At 40.4% G+C, this 19005-nt stretch overlaps 1 protein-coding gene across 2 annotated transcripts; it reads right to left on the bottom strand.

The window, feature by feature from the left end:
- Nucleotides 1-5966: 5966 nt before the first annotated feature.
- On the bottom strand, nt 5967-17300 carry pde9ac (phosphodiesterase 9ac). Of its 2 annotated transcripts, none has more exons than XM_044032804.1 (20): nt 17234-17300; nt 16700-16877; nt 14514-14584; nt 13885-13962; nt 13261-13304; nt 13101-13155; nt 12793-12887; nt 12623-12710; nt 12445-12526; nt 12289-12363; nt 12115-12201; nt 11098-11202; nt 10847-10929; nt 10331-10487; nt 10083-10196; nt 9716-9820; nt 9506-9634; nt 9301-9396; nt 8291-8373; nt 5967-6680 (listed from the first exon to the last, which is right to left on the bottom strand). In XM_044032804.1, exons 2-19 carry the CDS (start codon nt 16766-16768, stop codon nt 8323-8325), a joined length of 1584 nt encoding a protein of 527 aa, XP_043888739.1. In that variant the 5' UTR covers nt 16769-16877; nt 17234-17300; the 3' UTR covers nt 5967-6680; nt 8291-8322. The 2 variants fall into 2 exon arrangements, with proteins under 2 accessions (XP_043888739.1, XP_043888740.1); XM_044032805.1 differs by having other exon boundaries at nt 12793-12863.
- Between the last annotated feature and the right edge of the window lie 1705 nt (nt 17301-19005).

The following is a 19005-nucleotide window of genomic DNA, read 5'->3' as shown; positions in this document are numbered from 1 at the left end:
TTTTTTTTTTAGTGAAAAGGCAAAATGTTCAGGACCTGCTGCTCAGCACCGAATGGCACAAACAATAATTGAGAAACGGCACTTTTCCACTATACACTTCTAGCACGAGGTTCCAAGCCGGTCCATTACAGGGACACACATAGAGACAAACAACCGTCCACTCTCACACTTAAGGTCAATTTAGAGTGTCCAATTTGCCTAATCCCCAAATTGCATGTTTTTGGACTGTGGGAGGAAACTGGAGAACCTGGGGTCGCGAACCTGGGTTTTCTTACTGCAAAGGCAAGTGTTCAGCAGCTCATGAATCTTATAATTCCCCCCAGAGAATTGCAGAGACCAGAACAGAGCTAAAGGAAGAGAAAGTAGGGCTTATGTGGTCGGGGTCACGGTGAATCTGTGAGTGAATCTGATGCCTCCCAGCAGCAAATGGTTTGTCTTGCTGTGTCAAATAACTCCCAATGCAGTCACTGGCAGCTTCTCAATGACCAGAGTCTGTGTTTGAGCACAGCCAATGTGAAAATGGGAAAATCATTATGTTAATTAGGGTTGGCAAACATCTCTGCCAAATCAAATATGCAGATCCGCGGTGTTGCGCCCCCTAGAGAGGCAGACAGATACTCCATGTGTCCATCTGTCATCAGGGCCTACTTTACTTCACTAACAGGCCTGCTTGTCATACTGATAAGAGGCCGCTGTAATTGCGGTGTGGAAACCGAGTCACGGCACGGATGCTGCTGCACCGCCAGCACACAATCAAGATGCCTACTTCAGATTATCATGCTATAAAGACACCTCTGCAAAATGTCACGTCGCTTTCTTTCTGTAGGATTAGCAGCTCCAACTGTCCACGGCCAGACTGCGTCTCTCTTCACATACTGAGCAAATATGTGCACAGGAAAAGAATTAAAGTAGGAGCCAAGTAGGAGCCTGTGATTAACATAATTAGACATTATTTATAATATTATCGTGATTCATTCTTGTGCTCTGCTTGGCTGGGGAACTATTTCTCTAACGGCTTCTCCCAAGAACAACAGTAAAGTATTAAGGTTCCTGTTTTTGGATGGTTATACCGTAAATTCTAAATTGAGTTGGAACCTTAAGGCGCTTTTTTAAACAAGTCTTTTATGTGTGCAGAGTTTAGTTAAAGTTGAGAAACATACCAGTGTAAATGGCATTAGAAAAGGATGTTATATAAAATATAAAGAATTTACCAAAGGGAGTGTTTCTCCAACAAAATCTCTTTTGCAACTGCCTTTCACAAAGTTTGCTGGTGAATGACCTTTGCAAACATGACAAATGCAGTAGAGAACCAATGAAGACAAACAGAGGGTGATGCACACTTGTTATTTAAAAAACAACATGTATCACGAGCACACAAGCGACCTCCCTGTGTTCTGTGTCGGCTTGAGAGAGCAACAATACTCACCGAGCTGCTGCTGCTATGTAGGAAGTGGATACTCCAGCTGAGATGGACTCCTTTTTATATCTGAATGTTTTACATACAGCTCGTGTTGCCTTGCACGGCAGCCATTTTGCTGCACAGCTGTTTCTGTTGACATTAACGACGGGTCTGTTCGGTTCACGTCAGTCGTGTTAGAGTTAGTGACAGTGAACCAGCCGGCACACTGAAGCTGAGGGAGCTCAATGGAACTGTCATTATCCTACTGTGACCTGTCAAAAATGATGAACACACATCCTCTACGTATGAAATAAAATGGATAGCGGTGTAAAAGTAAAACCGCCCCTTATTGCACACTACGACGGTTACCGTAAACGTAGGGAATTGATTTGTGATGACAGCACTTCACAGAGGCGACTTTTTTTTCCGGCGCAGCACAGGTGTTTGGATGCCTCGTGGCGTGAGTGTGTGAGGTCTTCCAACCTCGTAAAAAAAAAAAACTGTTTTCTGTTACCGAGACCTAAAACATGTTGAAGTGAATTGTGAAGAAGGTTAATCAAACAGACGCTGATTTGGAGTTCTGTGTGGGAAAGGAAGAAAAGCTGTTTTGCTTTGGTGTCTCGTTTGACTCCATCTGTCACTGCTCTTTGTCTCCTCTGCCACGCCGTTCTTTGGCCGCTGACACAAAAATGCAGGAGCAGAACTTCGGGTTTACTCTCACTTTTTGACCTTTGACCTCGCGCCTTTCTCATCAGGGATGTAACTGTCTTAAGTAAATACAGCTTGCGTCCTCGGGCCCCACACAGGTCAAACGAGAAACTGGGCATTCTTATGAGTGTGGGAGGGGGAAGAAGATATCCATGATGTTTTTACTGCCTCCTCCTCCTCCTCCTCCTCCTCCCCCCACACGCAGGGCTTTGTCTAGGAGATGTGACTGCTCACATGAAACAGGTCTGGGCTGGGAAACTGTCTGGTCAGCAGAGACAAGCCTGTGCGGCCGCTGACTCATTCGCTCTGACTGATGCCACAGTCAAGTCTGTGGCCGGACAAAAGATAAATGGAGAAACTGCACGTTTTGTTTTTTTACAGATGAATCTTAGAGGTATATGATTGTAAGTACACTATGATGAACAGAATAATGGGAATAAGGCAGTAAAATAGCCAGGGCATCATTTATTCTACACCATGTGTTTTGTATTTTGCCATGAAACTCGGCCGTGGATCATCCGCGGCTTCTCTGGGGAGTTGAAGTCTTACACATAAGAGTGCACATGCAAGGAGGAATTCTCCACAGTGTGATGTGGCCTTGGACAGCAGTGAGTAAAAGCAGTAGAAAATGGGAGGAAGGAGGAAAACGTGGAAACAGAGAATGACACACAGTTTGTCTTTAGCCTTTACAAAACCTCTTCATCTATATCTTCTACTGGGAGGAAGAGCTTTACAAGAAAAATGCTCCTGTTCATGAGAATATGGGTTTCCATTAGGTCCTACATGTCTGCAACATGACTGGAGGGAAGTCAAAAACAGGTTTGTCGCAGAGCACAAACATTTACAGGGCCACAACAGAAACTTTCTACTTTCTGCTTCGCGACCTGGATGTTTTTATCAGTTTTGATCAACATACTTGGACATTTTTCCACACATGAAACGAAGACTTCGGTTGGATCAAATGACCATTTTGGTCTCATGAAGATTTAGGATTTGTCAGACCACCAGTGCAGCTCTGTGATTCATGATTTGTAGGGAGGTGAGCTGTGCAATCTAGATCATGTGCGTACCCACACAACATTGTATAACATATAACTTTTAGAGCCACAGTACATATTGATAAGCAGATAATTTCATTAATAGTCAATCATTTTAAATATAAAAATGAGAATAAACTACCCTGGTGACATCAGAGGGAGATAAAAAAAAAGCAGCTATGTGCAGATTTGCCACCTTGTGGGGGTCAGACCTTGACAATTAGTAGGAAATGGGGTGAGAAACAAAATAATAGACTTGAAAAACAAAAGTCAAAGAACAGTGCAGCCTCTGCTGTAATGTGGAATATTTACTTTTCAGCCTGTTCTTGTGAGTCTTCATGTGTTATGAGATACTAAATCATTGGAGAAACCTGTAATCAGTAGATATAACGTCAAAGACCATAAAGGTTTTTTTTGGCACATAGTTTCCTTCTGGCAATGATTACCCAATATGTCTTTACAATAAATCAACGTGTCAGTTTTTGCCACAAGCAAATAGCAGGTCCAATAACACAATATGAGGACATGATGCAATGAGCTATAATGTTTGTTAGAGTTCCAGATGTTTTTGTCGTGTGGATTATATAATATACTAAAAATAAAACAAGTATGGCCTTTAAATGTCTAAATGGTTTTGGGAAACACATTGTCAAGGAGAAATAATTGACCTTCGCAGTCAATGTGAATAAATAAACAAGACTGATTGTGACGTGTGGTTGATTATGTGGTTAGGCTGTGATCGAATTCAAAACTTCAAAACTGCCACACCTCCTGTTGCAGGCAAAGGTCGGATATAATGAAAGCCCATGGGAAGGGAAACAAATAAACAATTGCACATTTAACCACCATCTGGGTGCTTTTGTAGTAGATAGAGTAAACGCTTTCACAGTCACAAACTGTGGAAACATGATGTGTCACTCAGCCTCAAGGCAAAGGAAATGACTGAAGGCTTTCCATTTCAGTTCGTCAAATTAGATTTGGACTCGTGAAGACAGTTTACAGTTGACCAAGTTACAAGTCAGCATGTTGGGTTTAGTTTACGATTGGACTGACTTACATTGTAAAGCTTCTTTTAAACTTTTGTCTTTTGCTGCCACTGATCTTTCCCTCCGTCCTACGTCACCTAATGCACATTCTAGCTGTATTTTAACGCAGGTATTTCACTCAGTACGTCAGGCAACCAGACAGCCTGCAGAGTCTGACTCAGCCTCCATAGGTGGCGCTGTAACACTCTATAAGCTAGTGGGTATTGAATCAATTTCCTGTTGACCTTTATGTCACAGGATTGTGCTGTGGTTCTGTATGTTTCGTACCTGCTGTACATCAGTCAGTGGCTAAAAGTGGCTTACATTAGCATTGTGTCAACGTATTTGGTCATAGTTTGCATGTAATTGTAATCTTTTATATATAGTTCCCATAGACAGGCACTGCGGTTCTGCTGATGCTGATTCAGGTAACTTTATTATTTCCTTTTAAAAGGAATTTAAATGGGATGCATTTATGAATGTTCAGCAAATGTTCATTTTTGCTTAACTTCATTTAATTGAACTGATTGCTGTCCATTTCCATTTTAAATGTGTAAAGAATTGCTGTATGTAAACTTTTATTATTGTATAGTATCTGGTAAGTACGTAATATAAATGTACACTGTCCTAATCTGGACAGTAATCATTGGCCATGCAGATGAGACAGAATGTCAATGTGATCGGTCACCTGTTATGTGCATAAGGTGATCAGTCATCCAGTCAGACTACGTCGTCCAGTGTTTTCTTTTATTATTGCTTTTAGATCACATCTCAGTTTCCCTACTTTACCTGTGAACACACACACGGCTCAAACAAACACAAAGAAAAAGCAGTGCATGCAATACCTCCTCCAGTGATGACTCATGCTGCAAATGACTGTGTATCTTTGAATATTATTTCTTCAGAGCGGTGTAGGTGGTATTTGATAAGTGTGAGATAAGGCCGTCAGGTGGGGCAATAACTGCTCGGGAGTAATTGGCAACATGTCTCCAAAAACAGTAATAAAACACTGTGGAGTAAGACGAGGAAAACCACCCATATCTGATATGACTCAAAGGGAAGCTGTGGAACGGGGGGGGGCGTTGTGGTGAGATAAGTAGCACCTGTGTGCTACATAATTAGGTAACTAGTCATATTTCAACACATGTGGGCTGCGTTCCAGCATGAAACTACAAAATGTGGCAATAAAATGGGTTTCAGTCAAGACGACAGAAGAAGCTGAGCACACTAGATTTACACCAATAAGCACGTTTTCCTGCAGGCTCCCCTGAGGAATGGGGAAAGTCTGGTCTGATGTCACTACCTGCTACCTTGGCCCGAAAACGCCATGAAAATGTATTTCTAATCCTCATAGTCTTGAGTCACGCAGACAACCTCTGTGTGTGTGTGTGTCACAAAGCTGCAGCAGGAGATGTGTCTTCCTCACCCCAGCGTCTCTGTCACTCACTGCAGAAGCTCAGTTCATGAGCTTTGGATCATATCGAGGGAAGTCGGTGGCCAAGTGGAAAGGGAACTTGGCTTGTAAACAGACGGTTGCTGGTTTGAGTCCCCACCAGGTCAAAAAAAGTACGGGCGCTGCTCAGTGGCTGCCGTGGTTGCTGTGAACAGAATGTGCTCGCTGCTCTGAATTCTAGGAAGGTTTCTAGTAGAGGATGGGTTAAATGCAGTGGTGGAATTTCCTCCTGTGGCACTGATGAAGGACTCATTTATTTATTAACTGCCCCAATTATTTAGCAAAAAACTTGATCCAACTTTTTTTTCACCAACTGTGTGAAACAGAAGACACTGAAATGTGTGTAGAGAGACAAACATGTGAACATTTTTATTAGACAAATTGTGTAACATCTTGAATAATATACATCCCTACATGGCTTGTTATGTTTTGAAGACACAAATACTAGAATTGTGATATTGGAACTCAGTGTGTGTGTGTGTGTTTGTGTGAGTGTGTGTGTGACCAAAAAATAAAGGTGCACGGCTGCATTACTTTTTGGAAAACACTCAGTGCACCATGTCATTTTCAAATGTATTGCTACAGTGAGGTGAAAAGGAAATCCCTCTTTGGTGCAGAAATGGTTATATAATTATTATGATTATTGTTAGAAAGTGTTTTCCTGTCCATTTGGTCTATATGTGAGGCCAATTCAGCAGCCATTGTATATTTAAAAATATGCAATGTGAATCAATCTCAAAATTATTCGATTTTAGAGGAACGGGTCCTTCAAACTCTTGAGGCTCTATGAACAGAGAGAGAACAACATAAACACCATAAATATGCAGAGAGGTCAGCAGGTCCCTCTTTGTTACATCCAGTGCAAAAGTCTAAGTCAAAGTTCAAGATATGCCACTTTGATGCCTAAGTTTAGCTCAGTATGTAGCCAAGCAGTCTGCCTCTTTTCCCTCTCCCTCCTGCTCAATTTGTCATCTTCACGCAGCCCTGGAATGTCTTCACCGAGAGACTGCTCATGTCTTTTTAAAGTCTTTGTTGAATTTGATCACAAAAGAAGAGCCCTGGAAATAAAATAAAAGCTGGAATTAGGCAGAGAGAGACACACATCGACCTAAAAAGAGGAACACTGAAGCTAAAACTAGTCTTAAATAACACAGACAGCTGTGCCCAAATCGGCACAAACCATCCATTATCATCCACCGCAGTGTTCATAAGGGGGGGAAAAAAAAGGACTGATTGAAGTCGCCACAGAGCTGTGAGCAGGGATTGACCTCCGTCAGCGAAAAGTCAAAACGTACTCTCACTCAAGTGGTGACTTCATCTGAATCATTTTTCTTTATGTTTATTTCTGTGGCAAAGTGCAATGTAAAATGACAGCAAAGAGGTCGTAGTTTCGATGAATGAGGCAACAATGTTGTATCTCGTCACTAAGCGACATTTTCACCACTTTGTTTTCGGGCATTTGAGTCATAAATAAATGTCTCTATTACATTTCCATTCTTGTCATGGCATTGTTGAAAAGGAACACAATATAGTTTTTATGAGGGATGACACGATATCACTGTTTCATGTCCGATACTGCTATTGATATCACAACCGTGAGTATCTACTGATAGAGTTATTTTAGATGAATCTGTGAACAAAACCTTTGCGTTATCCATGTGTAACACATATTCTGAAGAAAGAAGACATGACTTGATTTTTATTTACACTTTTACAATCAGTGCAGAGAGAACTCTGCAATGTATATAGGATTATTTTCCTCTGTCCCATATCTGATCCAGTGATTTTGACCAGTATCGGACTAATGGCGCTTTTCCACTGTACAGTTTTAGCACGGCTCTGCACGACTTGACTCTACGCGGTTTGAGTATCCGGCGCGTTTGCCATTACTTCACCGTACCTCCTCAATGTGGGCGGGGTCGTCGTACCACAGCTGCACGAAACTGCTGCGACGTTGTTTTAATACGTGACACAAACTAGTGACGAGCAAAGCAGTTGTTACGATGTACTGAGTCATTAGATTCATTTAATTCTATTTGTTCAGTACTTCCTGCAAGACCGGAGCACAGAGATTTTAGACATTGTCTTGGAGATTAACGCATGTTTTTTAACCTTTTAACTGATCTACAGTTCAGCATTGTTCGGTTTGATTCCTGTGTTGGGCGTCGTGCTCATGACTCTTCCAGTGACAACACTCTCTGACCAATGAGTTGATATGAGCCGTGTTGTGCTAAAACTGTACAGTAGAAAAGCGTCATAAGTATCATATCACCTCATGCCTATTTTTTTATGTTATGAAACTTTGTTGGTTGATGTTGTTACACCACTGTCATTTAATTCTTAATGGTTTTGGTTTTACTTTAGTAACTGCTGCTGGATTTCCATGCGTCTTTCTTAATTTGTGCCTCCCCTGTTGGGTTTTCCAGTGTGTGAGCTCATTAAAGTAAACTTCTTGGTGTTTACTTAATAAAAGAATCCAAAGTGATGAAAGTGCTGCACATTCCTAAAGGCTTTTGTAGAGAAAGTTCAGCGTTAAAGGAGTAGAGCTGTTGTGGACAGGCCAGTGCCAGGCTGAGAGGGAGAGAGATAGAGAGGGAGGGAGGAAGAGCACTCGTGACACTATCTCTAGACACCAAAGCACAACCAAGGAGTCAGTTATTTTACTTACACAGATACAACTGCACTCACTCACTGCAGAGCTTACTTCTTCTTCCCGCCTAATGACATACTTTCAGTTTTTTTCTTCTGTGCCTCATTGAACAAAAGACACACCTTTATGTTAGCAAGTTGTTTGATGCATATGTTAATGCATCTGTGTCCGTGTTGGTGCGTGTGTGTATGTGTGTGTGACCACGCCCCATGTTAAATTAATTGCTTAACTGATAATTGGTGGTGTTTTGTTGCTCCAGGTGAAAAGCCTAAATGACAAGCTTCAGTGTGTAGGAAAACAAAGATTTGCTTACTCTTTTCTCACAGCAGGAAGCACACATTATTGCCATTATTTTTAACATTTTGGTATCTACATTTCTCTACTCCCAGATTGACATGTCCTCACAGGCAAATTGGCATCTTTGCACCCATAAGGAAGAGTCACTTTTGGCTGTTTGTTTGCTGCATGTAGGTGCAGGCTCAAACCGTTCTAATTCCCGTCCTTCAACACGTTCCCCCGAGGTCAAAATATGATATCATTGTTTGCACAGTGTTGATATAAAAACAAAAATCTAAATAACAACACTGTTGTCATATTATAATAATTTTACTAGTTGCGTTTATGATGGGTTCAATGTGTTGGGAAATTCTGTGTAGGGAATTAGTAAAAAATGTATTTGTAAAGATGTCAATTTGCAGCTTTAGAGTGGGCTGTACACGGGACACAGGAGTTTAGGTCGACTGCATCAAGGATCTAAGAAAGTGCTGTATTTAAAATATTTAAATATATATATATATATACATATACATATACAAGAGAGGGCGACTGAGACAGAGCAGAGCTCCACCTGATGCTAATGCACTCTTTTCATTTCTCTCTCTGTGTTACAGAAAGGGAAAAAACTATACATAAATAAATAAATAAATGCCCCCTAATCTCAAGAAACCTAGTTCAGTAGTTTTGAGTAATCCTGCTACGAGACAGACAAACTGACAGACAAACAGACACACAGACAGAACTGGTTCTACCTCTGTCATGGCATCGTCAATCTGTTTCAGCTCCTCGTAGTGATCACGGGAGTCTCTCAAAGGCTGAACCATGATCTCCTCTATCTGAGGGAACAGCTGTAGGAAAACACCGACAGTATGAACATTACCTGCTTTTCAGAGACACCGCCACCCTGGAATAAACACACATACACACACACACACACCCGTACGGATCAAGCTCTACCTTCATGACAGTTTCAAACATTGGAATGAGGACAAACTTGATGAATCCAATCTGAGCGGTGGGCTTGGTGACTTTGTCTCTGTCCATGAAGGGAGCCACTGGGAGACCCTCAGACTTCTCCCTGTCACTCTGAAAAAACACAGGCAAGGACGTATTTAGAAGAAACTTCATCAAAGTGCTAGTTCCCGCTAGCTGACAACAATAAATCACCTGCATGAAGTACTCCTCCAGTAGACAGTCCACCCATGGCTCAGCAACCTCAGTTGGCCTCACTTCGTTGGAAATATCGCAGCACTTGATTAGAACCATCTTCAGCTGCAAACACAAACACACGGCTGATATCAATCCAAAGTGTGGTCAGTCGTACAGAAGCCTATTCATTATTACAACAAATGACCTACAGCACATCACTGTGAATGCCTCCTCTATCACACTAATAATCTAATAAACTCATTTGGCTTCGTCTTCTGATTACAGCACACAAGACGTGAAAAGGCCCTCTTGTTCTGAGGTCAGGTCTTGTACAGACAGCTCATGTCAGACGGAGATTTCACATGATTTCATAAGGCATACATACGCATGTCACATGCTCCTCGTTAGTGAAGTCGAAGTTGTCCACTTTTTGCTTAAAGGAGTCTAGTATCTCCCCGTGTCTGGCCATGTCAGTGGCCAGAATGAGGGTGATAATTGCCTGAAAACAAAATGAAAGCTTGTATGAGAACTTTGCAGCACATCTATTTTCATTTTCAGTCAAAAAACGTATATTAGATTGTCTCCAAATCAGTTGTTCTGCACGGCTGAGTTGTTTTAAATGCACTATGTCACCTGTCGGATCTGTTTGAATGACTCAGGATCCACATTTGCAAAGATATTGCACTCAGGAAGTGACAGGATCTGGAAGGCCACAGCACAGTGATGATTCTCCAGGGGGGATATGTCATTGTAGCGCACTGCCAGCTCTGTGCGGGCATTGATTTGATACCTGACAGATGGATGATAAATATTAAAAATGCAAATTCCTTAATATTTCCAATCTTTAAAAAAAAGAGGAGATATAGTGTGATGGGAAGCTTGGAAGGCAATTCGGGAGAAAAAAAAAGAAAGCTGAATGAAAAAAACACCTAATGACAGATTGATAGTATTTTTCCCTGATAAAGTCCCTGCTTGCCAAAAACTGCCTGAAAATCAGCATGTTTTCATACCAGAACTCTCCACGTTGAACTTGTTTCACGGTTCATTGACAGCCATGTTGTGCAGTGGATGTCAAAACAAACTGGGGTCAACAAGCTTCAGTGCTGCTCTGTGTGTAAACAATGCAGCAGATAGAATAGTGATTCTTACGTGTTGTTGTAACCGGGGTGGTCCAAGTCGTGACACACTGCAGCTGTCATTAAAATGCCCATATCAGTGAGAGTCAGCTTCTCCTGGACAACATGGGAAGAGGAATCGCAATATTAGAAAATGCAAAATGGCTTGGGTGGAAATTAATTTGTGCCGCTCACAACTTGGCCTTATTTTTTCTTTTTTTGTTGTTAAATGCAAATTAAATGCAGGATAATTCACTGCAACATTCTAATGAATGGGAAGTGTACCTGTAGGTTGCAAAGGTGAATCATGCCGTACATCATCTGGCTCACACAGAAGCAATGACGGAAGTTGTGGAAGGGATTGTTGCGGTAATTCTCCTGAATTGCCAACTGTGAAGACAGAAAATGATTCCTTCAGTGTGCTTAGTGCAAAATGTTTCATTAAAAATGTTTTGAAACCTTTTGATAATTACTTCCTAATCTCTATAACAAAATGATATTGCTTTAAGGATTTAGTGGATTACAGTAATACAAATTATGTACAAAGCAACCAAGTATCCAGATATAATTTGAAATGAGGGACAGTCAACACAATCCAAGAGGAACAGTCATATGTGAAAACCCAGATGTTAAAGATATATGCCTGTCAGTCAAACTGTGGAATAATGTATAAAAATGGTTTATCTTTGCAATATTCTATTTAAAATTCAAGTGAATGGACATCTGTTAAAAGTATTAGCAGCATAAGCTAACATAGTTTATTTGTTTTCTTCAGCCAGTAAGCAGCAGGTGATTATAAATTTAAAACACAGATCAAAAAGTGAAATACAAAAGAAAAAAATAAAAGAACTAGCAATACAATGATTTGGGTTGTACCTGTCCTTAACACACCTCAAAGCTGTAATTATTTTATTGTCCTTTTTTTTCTCTTTGAAATAAGACAACCACATATGTCATATACGACCCACAAACAGCTCACAGTGCCTTCAACAGAATACAAAAGAACTAACACTGTAATCAAACCTATCTGACTAACGTAGGAATTGATGTAGGAATCTTTAAGGACAGTCATTTATGGTGGAACCACAGGCTGGGCCACTGTGAAGTTGGGCATGTGGTGCCCACGGGCCACCATTTGAATAGACTGGTTGTTGTAATGTAAAGAGGTGTAGGTGTAAATACTGTAAGGTTTAGCTTTTTTGCTTTACCACTGAGGATGTAGCTGGTGTATTTGTGTAGTATCTCCATTAAAAATAATCTGAAATAGATAAATATCATTGTCCTGTATTGTTTTAACTTTACCAGCCAGCGTTTGAGTGTTATGGGGTTCATGCTGAATTCCTTCACCAGCCCCAGGTCATGGTACATGTACTCCAGACAGCTCAGCATCTGCAGCAACAAAGACAGAAGAGATTACTGGCATGGTTGAGTTGGAATGGAAATGAGTGATGGAGTTAAGTTGTGATATCAACAAACCTCATTGTGTTCCCAGTGCCAGACGTCAAACGTTGGCTTCTTCAAAGCCTCAATAGTCTCCTGAGACAATGTGTACTGTGTGTGCCCAACAAAAACAGAAGCATTAGACAATCGGGAATGAGCTTTGTCACATTATAGACTATGGACATACTGTACCTTTGGATAATTGGGGACATCACGTCTGGGAGTGACCTTCTTCCCGTCCTCTGAGAAGTTGTATTTGCATGGACAGTTAACTCTGAGGTCATGATGGCAAAAAAGGTTGTTTTTAGATTTTATTGCAGTTCCAACAGATGTGGTACATGATGAGTGTAGATATCAAACGTCACTTCACCTGCCACCACCTCTCGAAGCCATCTCATCCCGTAGCTTCTTCAGATCATTCTTGCACTTCTCAATCTCCACCACTTTCAAGCCCTCCACTGAAAAACATGTTTCCAGTAGAGTTATCTGATTTCACACTGAGATCAGTGGTGACTCAGAAGTAGAAAACGCACCACTCACATTCAACTCTTTTCTCCAGCATGGCCAGCCTGTTGGTGATCTCAGTCTTTAGCTCGTTGATGCGAAAGGCTCTGTGAGATAAAGTCAAATCATAACTACAACAAAAAATAATAAGGGAATGAAGAGTGGGACTTCAAAAGGCGATGTGGAAAAAAAGCTTGTGGTCTAATTTAGACTTGCCTCAATGGGTTTCAACATGTTTACCACTGAAATGCCCTGGCGCCAGGTATGTGTAAGTTATATGTAAGTTATGTGTTAGGGTGGGGAACGGCGAGCTTCAGCCATAACATAAACAACTGGTGAGTTACCTGCTGAACTGATCAGCCACCTGGGACAACACGTTCTGAAACATGTCCTCCTTCTCTGCAGACAAAAACACCATCCTGATGAATCGCCAGTGAGCAGCAAACACTTTTCACACATTTTCAAATTTGTGCAGTGTCTTAGTTAAGAGCAAAGGCATGTTACCTCCAAGTTGACCAGCAGATAGAGGGACAACTTTGTACAAGGAGCTGCAAGGAAATGAGACGTACAACTGTTACTTTCCGTTAACACCAACATCACCTTAAAGTGTCGTTGTGTTCACTTTTGCAAAAGAAACAAGACGTATAAGTGTGTTTGTGTGGGGAATAATACACAACACCTAATATGGACATCCTGCGGGGGTGTTTATAGGTCACATATTTATAGGTTTCTTTCTGTTCATAAAAATGAGCCAAGTGAACTTTGAACTGTGATTATTTCCAAATTTCACAAATTCAGTCCGAACATTTTGAGTACTTTTTGCTCAGGTGTGTTTATAGCATTGATGAAAATTAAAAAAAAAATGTTGCATCAGATAGCCTATAGGTTATGCTGAAAAAAAGGACATAAGACACTCGATACTGCACATATTTCTTATAGTCTCTGTATATACTGTACTTTTAAATACAGTAATGGAAAGAAGCAGCCAAAATGCTCTGTGTTCTAAGGGTTAACTTGAGTTGTTTGTGGTGGACTGTCCAGGGTGTATCCTGGTGTATCCTGGCCATCAATGTATGTATGAATGTACATGGAAAGATAAATCAGAACAACAAAGAGCAGATATATTACTTTGGAGAGTTGGCCGGCATGGTGGGATCAATGGAGACCAAGGCACCTTCTGGATCCACCATCATAATGGCAGTGTTCCTATTGGGATAAGAGGAAAATTATATAGATACAATTATCTGTAGCTGCTTCCTTTTGTGTATGTTTACACAATTTTATTTCAGTGCTCTGAAAACGGTAAAAACACGATTTCAGTGTGCACAACATTTCTTGTACATGCTTTTATTTAAAAGTTTTACATACAATAGCCGACCTTTATTTCAATCACAGCTATACACTTATTCAGAAAACTACATAATGCTCACTATCTTCGACATGGTGCACTGTTAGCAGTTAAAACATTGGTAATCCACATCAAGGGAAGAATGGGAAACATGCCAACTGCCAAGCAACATATTAAGAGTTTATCTTCCTCAGTAAAGGCAGATGACAAATCTCTCTTGCCTCATTATCCGCTTTGATGTTTCCGACCAAAGGAGCATGTCTGTAGAACTATTACATTCAAGTGTCTTTTGATATCGGGCTCTGCTTTATTATGTGCTTCTCAATCTGTTTCGCATTCTCTGAAGAGACGTCTCGGATGAGAAGTGAAACATCCTTCAATGAATGAGTGAGAATCTTCACAGACAAACCTGGGGATGTTTGATGAGGAACACAGAAGCTCCTTGATGTCAAATGGACTGCAGTGTCGACTGAACACCACCTTTGAGACACAAACAACAAACACAGACTTGTATTAAATAAACTGGATTTTTGGGGTTACTGGGGGAAACCTTTTCTCTGGTTCACAAATCCAGCACAGTGCAATCTGTGTCTGTGCAGTTTCCAAAGGTACACCTGTGCACACTGCTGCACACAAGCAGCTGCTGTGGTTTCTGACATAAGGCCTCGGTGTTCTGACAGGGTAACGATCGAATTTCATGTGTTTTTCAGACAACCAAGTCACATGGTAGCAGCGTCAAGTAAAGGGTTTGTTTCATGGCTGGTTCCACGCGTGAATGAGCTCAAGTCGGAAGAGAGAGACCAATGAAGAAAAGTAAGAAAGGGAGTTCATGGAACAGACAGCAACTTTATCCACTCTTGTCATTTTTTCTGTGGACATTGTGTACGACCCACTACAGTGTGCACCGTCTCTAGTGTTGTCATTTATATCGTGCATTACCTATTCTTTAATTTGTTTGTTTAATTTTGGCTCTACATTGTTTTACTGTGCAAATGCCATGTAGTGTTTCCTCATGCATCTGGATTTGTGTTTCGATGAATGGTTGCGTGTGTGCGTGTGTGTAGAAAGTGAATTGCCCTAAGGGTATAAATAAAGTTTTCTTTATCTATAGACCCTGAGTAAAAAGTGCAAAGCAGGTGTAGTAGACAAACAGTCTGTGGTCGTGGGCTGGGTGCTCTTGAACAGACATGTGTCATGGCCAGCTCTCTACTTGAAGCACTCTACTTCACTGGATCAGCAAGTGTTTCATTTGTATTTATGGCACTATGTTTGGAATGCTAAATCTCAAGCCTGAAAACATGTTTTTAATTCTCCGTTATTATCATGACCTTCAAGATGATAGGCGTCACATTTACACATTATTTCCCCCACCATTTTATAACTTGATTTGCTGCATAACTGCGGACTCTGTGAATCAAAATGTACGGAAAGAAACGGAAGCAAATCCATAATTCCGCTCACACACCCCCAGAGGTGTCAGTGAGAAAAGTGTGGTGTAAGCTAACCTACTAACAGGTGTTTGTTTCTGCCAGTAACACCTGAAAGGTAAACTGCTCTGCAAGACCATTTAAATTTATCTCCTCCTCAGGCGACTGAGTCCACAGGGGAAAACCTCCTTTGTGAGATGAGCCGGTGAATTAAAAAGCATAACAATTTAATTACCGTAGTTAATCAAGATGGCTTTTGATTTAAACTCCTATTTAAAATCCAATCAGTCTTAATATAGTCTAAATAATTTAGAGCTTAACGTAAAGTATCATGCATTTGAAGAAGTTTAATTGTGATTTAATTTATCAGACGACACATAAATCACATGCAAACACAATCCAGATTATTAAACGATGTTCTTTAAGAGTACGAAATATCTATTATATATAATTGTTACTTAGTACTTACTACTCTATACATATAGAATAGAATACCATAGAATATAATAGAAAGCCTAATGGTATGGTAATAATCTAGTGCAAATTAGTTGTACTGCAATTCCCAGCTTTGTAATTTTCAGAGGTAACAGTGTGATAATGAGAAGAATTACATCACAATTATACCGTTTTTTTTCCGCAGTAATATCCAGTTCACCGTTTTTCTATTTGTGAATCAAAACTGATAAAAAAAAAATGAAATTCACGCTCCCTTAGGTCCCACACACATTTTTCTTTGCGATTACACTTTACAATTACTTGGTGATTGTTACAGAAATAAGATGATATTAAGTATTACAACATTATTAATATACTGTAACCTTATCGATACTGTACTGTCATGTAAAGTGTTACCCATATTTGTTTAATTATATTGTAAATATTGACCTTTCTAGTCTGTGTTTCCCACTCCTGTATGTTTCAGATGTTGCCCTGCCACAGCACACCTGCTTCAAATCACTGGGTGATTATCACGCTTTTGCGGCGCTTGATAACGAGCTGATCATTTGAATCAGGTGTGTTGGAGCAGGGCAGCATCTAAGATAACGCAGGGCAGGCAGGGGGTCCCCGGCGACCAGGATTGTAAAAACACTGACTCAAATCTCTAATAAAAGTATAATTGTAAACAAGACCAACAAATTCAAACATTTCCACAGGAACTTGGACATACCTTTTGCACCTTCCCACCCACATCCAAGTAAATGGTTTTTGGAGCGTAGGAGGAGGAGCTGGAGCCCATGTTGACCTCCCTCTCCTCTCTTACACACCCGCAGTGACTTGGGTCCGGATCGCTGACTGAATGAACCCGGACAGCTTACAAACCCGGTGTTTTCCTGGGCTTAACAAGTCTGGGTAAACAAACAAAGAGGCAACCACTCATTTTTGAGTGGTTGGTTCTCTACAAGTGCATATGTAGAGAGAGAGATGTGGGTATAAAGCTCATTTAAAAATAAAAAGCACAATTATATTACATAATTCTGTTCTCTGCAGCTGCAAAAATCAACCAAAACAAGACATATAATAACCCACACACACACGAAAAAGACAAATGACATCAATTCCCATGATGCACAGGGCTATGATGCAAATAATAAAACACTTACTTCCAATAATTTAAATAGATATAGAGCAGTTTGAAAAATTACATTTAACCTAATATCTAAAATCTAATAGAAAAAGAAGACAGCAAACTGGTTAAACTTACAGCGTCAGCAATGAAGCTTCCCTATGGAGAGTGAAGGAAATGTCCCAGGAGCTGAGGATGCAGCTGACTCACATGCAGACGCGCTCAGACACAAACATATGCTAAGGGGAAGTTATGCAAAGAGAGAGGGAGAGAGAGAGAGAGAGAGAGAGAGGTTCTGGGTTATAGAGCAGGTGAGGAAGGGTATGTGTGAGGGAGACGGTGGGGTATGGAGTACTATGAATATAATTAGCACTCTCAATGGTTGCCAAAGGGACTGTTTCTATGGAAAAAAAAACAGCCTTATGATTACATTACATGTCATTTAGTGGATGCTTTTTTTATCATCTTAAGTGGTTGATGGCTTTTACCTGTGCCGGTCGCAGACATCTTATCCACACACTCATGACTCATTGTGTCTAAATTGGAAAGTCAGACAATAGAAAACTCACACAGATTTATAGTTTTATGACACGGTGAACAGGCACCGGTTGTTGATTGCAAACAGCGAGCTGATTAAAAGCAGAGCATTACACTAAACCTCCCCGGTATTCATTTGAAAACAGCGACTTTTATTGGCCCGAGAGACACAAACAACACACTGACCAGTACCTGGACAGTCACACTGAGGAGGAGCTGACTTCTTAACAGGGGGCGAGTTCTGTTCTCTGTGTCAGCCAGTGCTGCAATGTTTATATCCATACAGTTATAGTGAGATTTCATATGTATTGATGCTGGTGTCTGTGTGTGTGTGTGTGTGCTGCTCCCTCTCATCCACTCATCCACTCCAGCGCTAAGAGCTGGTCCAGCAGATGGTTTGGTCAGATGAGGTGAGCAGAGGCACTTGAGGAGATTTCAGTGCATTTTATTTTCAGCATCCCTTTATGACAGAGCAAGGACACTGAAATAAATGATTGTCCAACACATGTTGCACAGCCCACATGACACAATACAAACATTGTTCTCAGAAATGACATTGTTCCCCCCAAATTGTGTGTGTGAATACAATGTGTTTGTTCCTCAGTGGGCTCCCTCTTTCTTTAAGAACCAGTGGTAACAGTGTATTATGGAACATATGGAACAGATTAACGATGAATTAAAGCAGAGTAAAAACCTTAAACAGTTTAAAACAAAATAGGGATTAAGAACAGCAGTTCAACCAAGGACGGTGATGGAAATGGTCGTGTTTAAAGCCAGACGTGTTTGTACGTGTGAGAACATTAATAACTAATCGTATAAAATACTGTAAATATGTACATATTTGGTGATGGGATAAAGTAGTGTATACATTGAGTTGTGTGTATGGGGATAGGTACATATAGGTTTATACTCCTTTTCAAACATCTAACGAGATATAAACGTAAATGTGAAAAAAAACTATCTATTTATCAATGCTTTTGAAAATCTGGCAACATTGTGCAAACATAAATCAGCCTTATATGCAACATAATATCACAAAATGTGATATACTGCTGTGGAGGAGTATTAGGGCCACATTGTTTTTCTGACTTTTTAATCTCAGAATTCTGACTTTAATCTCTGACTTTTATTATTATTTTTACTTTCTTTTATACTCTTCCTTATACTGCAGATTAATCACAAAGTTGATAATATCTTTAATATTATTACTAGTAATACTTGTGAAAAGTGATTTTTCATGCTATTGAAAATCATAGGAGAGACATCTCTTCAGTGCCTCAATTCTTTTTACTGTTTTTACAATTATTACTTAATAAAGGTACCTATGTGTAGCTGAGTCACTGAAGGTTGTATGCTTTTCCTTTGTTTTATAA

This window comes from Solea senegalensis, linkage group LG8 (genome assembly GCF_019176455.1).
Source record: "Solea senegalensis isolate Sse05_10M linkage group LG8, IFAPA_SoseM_1, whole genome shotgun sequence".
Classification (NCBI taxonomy): Eukaryota; Metazoa; Chordata; class Actinopteri; order Pleuronectiformes; family Soleidae; genus Solea; species Solea senegalensis.
Note: the sequence above shows the minus strand (reverse complement) of the source record. Positions and strands in the feature narration are given on the sequence as shown.

Excerpts from the sequence above, each read along its gene's own strand:
- pde9ac (XM_044032804.1), bottom strand. The coding sequence starts at position 16,768 with ATGGGCTCCAGCTCCTCCTCCTACGCTCCAAAAACCATTTACTTGGAT. Across the intron at positions 13,156-13,260 it reads ATCTGCTGGTCAACTTGGAG|AGAAGGAGGACATGTTTCAG; the intron begins GTAACATGCCTT and ends TTTTGTCTGCAG. Across the intron at positions 12,527-12,622 it reads GCTTCGAGAGGTGGTGGCAG|AGTTAACTGTCCATGCAAAT; the intron begins GTGAAGTGACGT and ends TCATGACCTCAG.